Source organism: Anopheles funestus, chromosome 2RL (assembly GCF_943734845.2).
Source record: "Anopheles funestus chromosome 2RL, idAnoFuneDA-416_04, whole genome shotgun sequence".
NCBI lineage: Eukaryota > Metazoa > Arthropoda > Insecta > Diptera > Culicidae > Anopheles > Anopheles funestus.
This window is the reverse complement of record NC_064598.1, coordinates 4,661,428-4,672,689: the sequence shown is the minus strand read 5'-3', so window position 1 is coordinate 4,672,689 and position 11,262 is coordinate 4,661,428. Positions and strand designations below refer to the sequence as shown.

At 35.8% G+C, this 11,262-nt stretch overlaps 2 protein-coding genes across 14 annotated transcripts in view; one reads left to right on the top strand and one right to left on the bottom strand.

The window, feature by feature from the left end:
* LOC125762713 (flotillin-2) overlaps positions 1-11,262 on the bottom strand; it is a 150,216-nt gene that overhangs the window by 13,158 nt on the left and 125,796 nt on the right. For 6 of the 10 annotated variants that reach the window (XM_049425165.1, XM_049425166.1, XM_049425167.1 and 3 more), the window contains exon 4: positions 8,447-8,585. In XM_049425165.1, the coding sequence (XP_049281122.1) occupies positions 8,447-8,585 (139 nt within the window). Of the gene's footprint in view, positions 1-8,446; positions 8,586-9,664; positions 10,132-11,262 lie in introns of those variants that run through there. The other 4 variants (XM_049425174.1, XM_049425175.1, XM_049425173.1 and 1 more) reach the window with 4 other exon arrangements.
* Positions 3,095-11,262, top strand: part of LOC125762697 (glucose dehydrogenase [FAD, quinone]-like) — a 32,524-nt gene continuing 24,356 nt past the window's right edge. Inside the window, exons 1-2 of one of the 4 annotated variants that reach the window (XM_049425090.1) lie at positions 3,095-3,249; positions 6,345-6,743. The gene's annotated coding sequence lies outside the window, so the exon portion shown is untranslated. Of the gene's footprint in view, positions 3,250-3,684; positions 3,820-5,944; positions 6,155-6,263; positions 6,744-11,262 lie in introns of those variants that run through there. The other 3 variants (XM_049425093.1, XM_049425094.1, XM_049425092.1) reach the window with 3 other exon arrangements.

Here is an 11,262-nt window from a genome sequence, read left to right as displayed (position 1 = left end):
ATCGACTACAGGTTAAAGATTGGCGATCCGTTGGATAACGACCGAATTATAGCCAAAACTTGGTGCAAAAATGAGCCTTATGAAATTTTCAAATGTTTAGAATTTTTTTAATTTTCTTAAATTTTTTATTCTTTTTTTTATTTAAAACATTATTTGAGTGAAAAGAAACTTATTTCAACCGATTGGCATTAAAATAAATCAATTTAATTTTTTTTGCAAAATTTCTCAAAAAAATGGCAAGGGGTACCCCTTGTGAAATTTTCGAGTTGAAATTTTAAAAAAATTTTTCTTTTGATTTTTTATTCTTTTTTGTGTTTAAAGCATTATTTAAGTGAAAAGAAACTTATTGCAACAAATTCGCATTAAAATATATCATATTTATAAATTTTGCTAAATTGCTGAAAAATGAGAAAAATTTTACATTTTCTCAAACAGGGTATGGAACTTGGTTCCTCGAATAACTTCTGGCACAGACATCTGAGGGCATGGCCGTCCAAGAAGAAAATGTAGCCATTGGTGCCATCTATCGACCACAGGTTAAAGATTGGTGATCCGTTGGATACCGACCGAGATATAGGCAAAACTTGGTGCAAAAATGAGGAAAATTTTACATTTTCTCAAACAGGGTATGGAACTTGGTTCCTCGAATAACTTCTGGCACAGACATCTGAGTGCATGGCCGTCCAAGAAGAAAATGTAGCCGTTGATGCCATCTATCGACCACAGGTTAAAGATTGGCGATCCGTTGGATAACGACCGAGTTATAGCCAAAACTTGGTGCAAAAATGAGCCTTATGAAATTTTCAAATGTTTAGAATTTTTTAATTTTCTTAAATTTTTTATTCTTTTTTTTATTAAAAACATTATTTGAGTGAAAAGAAACTTATTTCAACCGATTGGCATTAAAATAAATCAATTTAATTTTTTTTGCAAAATTTCTCAAAAAAATGGCAAGGGGTACCCCTTGTGAAATTTTCGAGTTGAAATTTTTTAAAAAAATTTTTTTCGATTTTTTATTCTTTTTTGTGTTTAAAGCATTATTTAAGTGAAAAGAAACGTATTGCAACAAATTCGCATTAAAATATATCATATTTATAAATTTTGCTTAATTGCTGAAAAATGAGGAAAATTTTACATTTTCTCAAACAGGGTATGGAACTTGGTTTCTCGAATAACTTCTGGCACAGACATCTGAGGGCATGGCCGTCCAAGAAGAAAATGTAGCCCTTGGTGCCATCTATCGACCACAGGTTAAAGATTGGCGATCCGTTGGATACCAACAGAGTTATAGCCAAAACTTGGTGCAAAAATGAGGAAAATTTTACATTTTCTCAAACAGGGTATGGAACTTGGTTGCTCGAATAACTTCTGGCACAGACATCTGAGGGCATGGCCGTCCAAGAAGAAAATGTAGCCCTTGGTGCCATCTATCGACCACAGGTTAAAGATTGGCGATCCGTTGGATACCGACCGAGATATAGGCAAAACTTGGTGCAAAAATGAGGAAAATTTTACATTTTCTCAAACAGGGTATGGAACTTGGTTCCTCGAATAACTTCTGGCACAGACATCTGAGGGCATGGCCGTCCAAGAAGAAAATGTAGCCCTTGGTGCCATCTATCGACCACAGGTTAAAGATTGGCGATCCGTTGGATACCGACCGAGATATAGGCAAAACTTGGTGCAAAAATGAGGAAAATTTTACATTTTCTCAAACAGGGTATGGAACTTGGTTCCTCGAATAACTTCTGACACAGACATCTGAGGGCATGGCCGTCCAAGAAGAAAATGTAGCCATTGATGCCATCTATCGACCACAGGTTAAAGATTGGCGATCCGTTAGATACCAACAGGGTTATAGGCAAAACTTGGTGCAAAAATGAGGAAAATTTTACATTTTCTCAAACAGGGTATGGAACTTGGTTCCTCGAATAACTTCTGGCACAGACATCTGAAGGCATGGCCGTCCAAGAAGAAAATGTAGCCCTTGATGCCATCTATCGACTACAGGTTAAAGATTGGCGATCCGTTGGATAACGACCGAATTATAGCCAAAACTTGGTGCAAAAATGAGCCTTATGAAATTTTCAAATGTTTAGAATTTTTTTAATTTTTTTGAATTTTTTATTCTTTATTTTTATTTAAAACATTATTTGAGTGAAAAGAAACTTATTTCAACCGATTGGCATTAAAATAAATCAATTTAATTTTTTTTGCAAAATTTCTCAAAAAAATGGCAAGGGGTACCCCTTGTGAAATTTTCGAGTTGAAATTTAAAAAAAAAATTTTTTTCGATTTTTTATTCTTTTTTGTGTTTAAAGCATTATTTAAGTGAAAAGAAACGTATTGCAACAAATTCGCATTAAAATATATCATATTTATAAATTTTGCTACATTGCTGACAAATGAGGAAAATTTTACATTTTCTCAAACAGGGTATGGAACTTGGTTCCTCGAATAACTTCTGGCACAGACATCTGAGAGCATGGCCGTCCAAGAAGAAAATGTAGCCATTGATGCCATCTATCGACCACAGGTTAAAGATTGGCGATCCGTTGGATACCGACCGAGATATAGCCAAAACTTGGTGCAAAAATGAGGAAAATTTTACATTTTCTCAAACAGGGTATGGAACTTGGTTCCTCGAATAACTTCTGGCACAGACATCTGAGGGCATGGCCGTCCAAGAAGAAAATGTAGCCCTTGATGCCATCTATCGACCACAGACTAAAGATTGGCGATCCGTTGGATAACGACCGAGTTATAGCCAAAACTTGGTGCAAAAATGAGCCTTATGAAATTTTCAAATGTTTAGAATTTTTTAATTTTCTTAAATTTTTAATTCTTTTTTTATTTAAAACATTATTTGAGTGAAAAGAAACTTATTTCAACCGATTGGCATTAAAATAAATCAATTTAATTTTTTTTGCAAAATTTCTCAAAAAAATGGCAAGGGGTACCCCTTGTGAAATTTTCGAGGTGAAATTTAAAAAAAAAATTTTTTTTGATTTTTTATTCTTTTTTGTGTTTAAAGCATTATTTAAGTGAAAAGAAACGTATTGCAACAAATTCGCATTAAAATATATCATATTTATAAATTTTGCTTAATTGCTGAAAAATGAGGAAAATTTTACATTTTCTCAAACAGGGTATGGAACTTGGTTCCTCGAATAACTTCTGGCACAGACATCTGAGGGCATGGCCGTCCAAGAAGAAAATGTAGCCCTTGGTGCCATCTATCGACCACAGGTTAAAGATTGGCGATCCGTTGGATACCAACAGAGTTATAGCCAAAACTTGGTGCAAAAATGAGGAAAATTTTACATTTTCTCAAACAGGGTATGGAACTTGGTTGCTCGAATAACTTCTGGCACAGACATCTGAGGGCATGGCCGTCCAAGAAGAAAATGTAGCCCTTGGTGCCATCTATCGACCACAGGTTAAAGATTGGCGATCCGTTGGATACCGACCGAGATATAGGCAAAACTTGGTGCAAAAATGAGGAAAATTTTACATTTTCTCAAACAGGGTATGGAACTTGGTTCCTCGAATAACTTCTGGCACAGACATCTGAGGGCATGGCCGTCCAAGAAGAAAATGTAGCCCTTGGTGCCATCTATCGACCACAGGTTAAAGATTGGCGATCCGTTGGATACCGACCGAGATATAGGCAAAACTTGGTGCAAAAATGAGGAAAATTTTACATTTTCTCAAACAGGGTATGGAACTTGGTTCCTCGAATAACTTCTGACACAGACATCTGAGGGCATGGCCGTCCAAGAAGAAAATGTAGCCATTGATGCCATCTATCGACCACAGGTTAAAGATTGGCGATCCGTTAGATACCAACAGGGTTATAGGCAAAACTTGGTGCAAAAATGAGGAAAATTTTACATTTTCTCAAACAGGGTATGGAACTTGGTTCCTCGAATAACTTCTGGCACAGACATCTGAAGGCATGGCCGTCCAAGAAGAAAATGTAGCCCTTGATGCCATCTATCGACTACAGGTTAAAGATTGGCGATCCGTTGGATAACGACCGAATTATAGCCAAAACTTGGTGCAAAAATGAGCCTTATGAAATTTTCAAATGTTTAGAATTTTTTTAATTTTCTTACATTTTTTATTCTTTATTTTTATTTAAAACATTATTTGAGTGAAAAGAAACTTATTTCAACCGATTGGCATTAAAATAAATCAATTTAATTTTTTTTGCAAAATTTCTCAAAAAAATGGCAAGGGGTACCCCTTGTGAAATTTTCGAGTTGAAATTTAAAAAAAAAATTTTTTTCGATTTTTTATTCTTTTTTGTGTTTAAAGCATTATTTAAGTGAAAAGAAACGTATTGCAACAAATTCGCATTAAAATATATCATATTTATAAATTTTGCTACATTGCTGACAAATGAGGAAAATTTTACATTTTCTCAAACAGGGTATGGAACTTGGTTCCTCGAATAACTTCTGGCACAGACATCTGAGAGCATGGCCGTCCAAGAAGAAAATGTAGCCATTGATGCCATCTATCGACCACAGGTTAAAGATTGGCGATCCGTTGGATACCGACCGAGATATAGCCAAAACTTGGTGCAAAAATGAGGAAAATTTTACATTTTCTCAAACAGGGTATGGAACTTGGTTCCTCGAATAACTTCTGGCACAGACATCTGAGGGCATGGCCGTCCAAGAAGAAAATGTAGCCCTTGATGCCATCTATCGACCACAGACTAAAGATTGGCGATCCGTTGGATAACGACCGAGTTATAGCCAAAACTTGGTGCAAAAATGAGCCTTATGAAATTTTCAAATGTTTAGAATTTTTTAATTTTCTTAAATTTTTAATTCTTTTTTTATTTAAAACATTATTTGAGTGAAAAGAAACTTATTTCAACCGATTGGCATTAAAATAAATCAATTTAATTTTTTTTGCAAAATTTCTCAAAAAAATGGCAAGGGGTACCCCTTGTGAAATTTTCGAGGTGAAATTTAAAAAAAAATTTTTTTTTGATTTTTTATTCTTTTTTGTGTTTAAAGCATTATTTAAGTGAAAAGAAACTTATTGCAACAAATTCGCATTAAAATATATCATATTTATAAATTTTGCTAAATTGCTGAAAAATGAGGAAAATTTTACATTTTCTCAAACAGGGTATGGAACTTGGTTCCTCGAATAACTTCTGGCACAGACATCTGAGGGCATGGCCGTCCAAGAAGAAAATGTAGCCCTTGGTGCCATCTATCGACCACAGGTTAAAGATTGGCGATCCGTTGGATACCAACAGAGTTATAGCCAAAACTTGGTGCAAAAATGAGGAAAATTTTACATTTTCTCAAACAGGGTATGGAACTTGGTTGCTCGAATAACTTCTGGCACAGACATCTGAGGGCATGGCCGTCCAAGAAGAAAATGTAGCCCTTGGTGCCATCTATCGACCACAGGTTAAAGATTGGCGATCCGTTGGATACCGACCGAGATATAGGCAAAACTTGGTGCAAAAATGAGGAAAATTTTATATTTTCTCAAACAGGGTATGGAACTTGGTTCCTCGAATAACTTCTGGCACAGACATCTGAGGGCATGGCCGTCCAAGAAGAAAATGTAGCCCTTGGTGCCATCTATCGACCACAGGTTAAAGATTGGCGATCTGTTGGATAACGACCGAGTTATAGCCAAATCTTGGTGCAAAAATGAGCCTTATGAAATTTTAAAAATGTTTAGAATTTTTTTAATTTTCTTAAATTTTTTATTCTTGTTTTTATTTAAAACATTATTTAAGTGAAAAGAAACTTATTTCAACCGATTGGCATTAAAATAAATCAATTTAATTTTTTTTGCAAAATTTCTCAAAAAAATGGCAAGGGGTACCCCTTGTGAAATTTTCGAGTTGAAATTTAAAAAAAAAAATTTTTTCGATTTTTTATTCTTTTTTGTGTTTAAAGCATTATTTAAGTGAAAAGAAACGTATTGCAACAAATTCGCATTAAAATATATCATATTTATAAATTTTGCTACATTGCTGACAAATGAGGAAAATTTTACATTTTCTCAAACAGGGTATGGAACTTGGTTCCTCGAATAACTTCTGGCACAGACATCTGAGGGCATGGCCGTCCAAGAAGAAAATGTAGCCCTTGGTGCCATCTATCGACCACAGGTTAAAGATTGGCGATCCGTTGGATACCAACAGAGTTATAGGCAAAACTTGGTGCAAAAATGAGGAAAATTTTACATTTTCTCAAACAGGGTATGGAACTTGGTTCCTCGAATAACTTCTGGCACAGACATCTGAGGGCATGGCCGTCCAAGAAGAAAATGTAGCCGTTGATGCCATCTATCGACCACAGGTTAAAGATTGGCGATCCGTTGGATAACGACCGAGTTATAGCCAAAACTTGGTGCAAAAATGAGCCTTATGAAATTTTCAAATGTTTAGAATTTTTTTAATTTTCTTAAATTTTTTATTCTTTTTTTTATTTAAAACATTATTTTAGGGAAAAGAAACTTATTTCAACCGATTGGCATTAAAATAAATCAATTTAATTTTTTTTGCAAAATTTCTCAAAAAAATGGCAAGGGGTACCCCTTGTGAAATTTTCGAGTTGAAATTTTAAAAAAAATTTTTTTTTGATTTTTTATTCTTTTTTGTGTTTAAAGCATTATTTGAGTGAAAAGGAACTCATTTCAATCGATTCACATCAAAATATAACAATTTTTAAAATTTTGCTAAATTTCCAACAAAAAAGGTAAGGCTATAGCCTTAGGAAATTTTCAAATGGGAGCGCAACGCACGATCGCTCCTGTGTGTAGCGCTCCTTGTGGTGCGAAACTTCGCTTCTGGGAGCGCATCGCACAATCGCTCCTGTGTGTAGCGCTCCGTACGGAGGTACCTTTTTTCCCGTGGGCTGCGCGGGAGCGCGCACAATAAGATGAGCGGAGTGATTGAGGTACCTCTTTCGCTCTTGACCCAACACTACTCACAATTCACATTCTTCGAACCATGCCGCTTACATACTAGAGATGTGTGTAAAGTAAAAAATGAGTAAGAGTGAGATAGTGAGTTGAAACGTTGTATTGAACGAGTTTCGTTCGCTCACCACGAGGAGTTTTAGTGACTCTTGTTTCATTTACTCACTCATAAGTGTAAGCATGTAGCCGTGGTAAGCCGAGTTGCAATTAGAGATGAGAATGACAACTCTTTTAGTGAATCAACTCTGAGTGAATGAGTCGTTATTAGGAGTCAGCTCGTTTAACGTTTAAAATTTTTAGAATTTTTTTATTTTTTTTCTTATTTTTTATTCTTTTTTTATTTAAAGATTATTTGAGTAAAACTAAACTTATTTCAACCAATTCGCATTATAATAAATCAATTTATAAAATTTTGCAAAATTACTCAAAAACAATCTAAGGCCATTAGATTTTCCCATCTTTAGATTTTTTTAAAAAAATTTGACTATTTTTTCTCATTTTGACTCATTTTGAAATGAGTCGTTAAACGAGCTGACTCCTAATAACGACTATAAGATGACTCACTAAAAAGAGTTGTTATTCTCATCTTTATTACATACTTGTAATGCATTGTTCTTATGTTTGTAATATATTTCTTCTGAAAAACGACTTTGCTACAATTACTTTTAAATTCATGCATAAACCTAATCCTGAAAAGGTGCTTTTATTGTTTACCTTTTAATACCTTTTAATGGAAGAGTTAATCATAGATAGCATGTGTCATTTTTCATGCTGCAAGAATGTATTCAAACAGCGTTAACCTTAGCACATCGGAAGATTTCAGAGAGAAGGAGAATTTATCGCAAATTATACATTTCTGCACTTTCTGGCGGACGTGACTTTGCGTTGGCGACTGATGGCTGACCGACCTTTTCCCTGCTTCGTGTGGTGAGACACAAGAGAAGCTTTAAAGTAATTTTTTTTTGCATTTTATTGTTTATTTAACTTCCTCCCGTTTTGACCATATGCTTGGTATTCACTGTTGATATTCTGCTTTGTTTTATTTTCTAATACGTTTCCCTCTGTTCATAGGAGATCATTCGAGCTCTAGTGTGTAAAGCTATATGAATGCCATTAGGTTGCAGAGAAATAGGGTAGAACACCCCAATGAACGGGGTGCATACACCCGAATAAGTACATTGGAAGCATTAAACGACACGCTACCTTTCGTTGATGTGAGAGGCGAGCTGAAAAATTAATCTCAAGGGATTAAACATTGCTCAATTTGACCTATCGTCACACTAGGTATACAGCTCAGAACGATTATGTCTAGTAAGATAAATAGTTAGCATCTTAAATAATTGAATATCTCATGTAATAACAAACAAACATTAATTGAAAATAATATAAAAAGCAATAGATTGTAGCATGTTTCCTTTTCTGCAGCTTACCCATTCAAGAACATACTGTTAGACCTTTCTATCTCCTTCCACAAACTTACCGAGAATGGCTCGCAAGTGACCTTCGAGCGTTTGCAGGATTGTCATCTTGATCTCCTTCACAGATTTGCCCAAAAATTGTTCGCTCGCCGTACCAAGCAGCTCGTCGGCCTGATGGTGAAAATAATAGACGTTCATCATCTATAAGAAGAAGAAATGAAACGAGAAAGAAAAACCACAGTCGGGGATGAGAAACAGCTATCCGTCGCGATGCCCGTTTGGGATCTTTGCAAGGATCTATCCTATTCGGTTTTAAGAAGGTTACCCCGGAAGTAAGTTAGTCGATCGCGATCAAAAATTTTCTTTTATACGCGCGGATTGTTCGGGATTGATCGAAACTAGTGTACATTTCTTATGCGATTCTTAGTGGCTTGCATAAAGGATTTTAAAAATTGAATTATTTAAACTATGTTGTAGTGCACACACACACCGGACCGGTAAATCGGGGTACTATTTAAGGTGCCAATGATAAATAAAAAAAAGGGAAAATATTTTTCGTTTGTCTTCGTGTAGGTGAACATCAAGAATTCGATGCAACGGTCAACGTGAAGGAAACAAGACAAGAAAATTAAACGAAATGATTTATTCACAGTAATATTTGCAAACATTGGGTAGCTTTGTGAAAGACAGAAACAATGATCGTTAAATCGTTTTTAATTTTGGTTTTTGCTTTATTTCATTCGTGATCGGCTGGTGTAGTAATTAACCGTGCGAGAGCGCAACAAAGGGGCAAAAGTGATAGCAATCGAAATTGTATACGACAAAACTTGAAACAGAAATGTTTAAATCGATTTCATTGAAATACGTTTACTCATCGAAATACGCTTCACAATGATTTGTCTTTGAAATTAAAATAAAACCAAACGTTTTGCATTTCGTTTATTTAAAGTACATGTAAGCATTCCATGGCTGATCGTTACTAGTTTTGCAATTTTTGCACACCACTTAGAAGAAAGAACGGGAAAAATCATTCCAAATGTTTGTAAAAAAAGAACTATCTCATTCAAACGTGTTTCATGGTTTTATGATAACGAAACAAAGAAGAGAACTAATATAAATTGCAACACGCACGCTTTTTGCAAACCCTAACGGTTTGGCATTGTCTATGGAGCTATGGAGCGATAGAAGTACACTGCAGAAACGTATCAGAAGTCTATTAAGTAGGTAAACTAAAATAACAAAATTCGATAACAAAAGAAAAAACTATACAACACACACACCTTGAATCGCTATGGAACTCACAATGGCACGCGAATGGTCACACGAAATTAAAATAAACATTGGAACGAAAACCTCAGGCAAGCACGCTAATACGGTCTCATCAAGCCATTAATCTATGGATGACTGCTTGAAATGGGACTAGAGATTTGATCGTTTTCTAGGAAAAGGAAAAAAAGAAAAACAAAACACACAAATCATAAGATCATTCCTCGCTAGCCAGTAGTATCAGAAGTACCGAAACCGTTCTAGCATCGCTAATTCGTAACTGATCACTATGCGCTGATGATGTTGGCATTTTTTGTTTTGTTTGTTTATGTTTACTCTCTAGCTCTATCTAAGTGGGGTAAAAGAAAGTTCGTCGAGAAAAAAGGAAACCAAACGGAAATAGTGACGGATATTGGCGATGAGCGTTTTGATGAAATGAAATAGTGGCGTGAGGGGCTTGGGGAGTGGCACGTGGGGGGGGGGGGGGGGGATGAAGATTGAAGGTTTGCCATGATAAGAGGATTTGACTGGAGCGGAATGATTAGGAAAGGGGTAGATCGAAGGAATGGACAAGGGAAACGATGAATGATAACCGACTGAATAAGGATGTTAATTTCTTTTTCATTTCTTTTTCTTATAAAAATATAAAATCAACATATAGGGAATTATAAAAATCATAAAATAAAGATGTGTAAAATAAGGATATTTAAAAAGCTAAGATAATTTCGAAAAGCAACAACAGCTACGTAGAGAAGCTAGAAAGAGAAAAAAATAGTGTAAAACTAAATAAAGAACCAAAGTAAATAAAGTAAAGGATAAGACTCAAATAAATAAAACATATTTATCTACAACTACAAAGCAAGCACATCCATCCATTTCACGCAGTGCAGATGTAATAACAGATATAAAACATGAATGCAAGCTGAGAGTATAGAATTGTCATTTCTTTCATGTCAAACGACGGTAAAGTTATCTTTCTTCTTTACATTTGCTATAAATCTTTGCAAATGGCGCGCATATAAGTGAAGCAAAATCTGGCACACAAGCTTAACACTACGGTAATCGCCATAATGCCGATCACTACTGTAAACGCGATGTCGGATTTGGTGAGTCCTCGGTATAGGTAGAACTCGTGTCGAAAGTTACAACCCAGTGCCTTGCTGTGATTCATTATGTACCGCTGGGTATTCGCCAGCAGAAGCTTGTGATACGTCCAGAACGATGCGTAAATTGCCGAATGGTGCATGCTTTTGTATTCTTCGAAGTTTCGCAACGTACGTCCAAAAGAGATGATTCCTTCCGAGACGGTATCGTTGCCATGATCGCGACACCCGTACACGATTGCGTACTTGTTCCGTACGGCGTACACTAGTTCAATCGTTGACCAGGGTTGCAACGGCAAAGAAACGTTCTGCTGGTCGGGCAGGATATCGGCTACCAGCACTGGATGTGTGGAACTCTCCGGACAATCGCATACGAGTGTCAGATTGATGTAGTTCGGTAACCACTCTAGATGAATCTTCAAACAGTATCCGTACGCTGTGTGGTTGGCGAACACGGCGAACGGACTGTTGGGATCGCGATCGGGCATGAAATATAGAATCGAACCGCT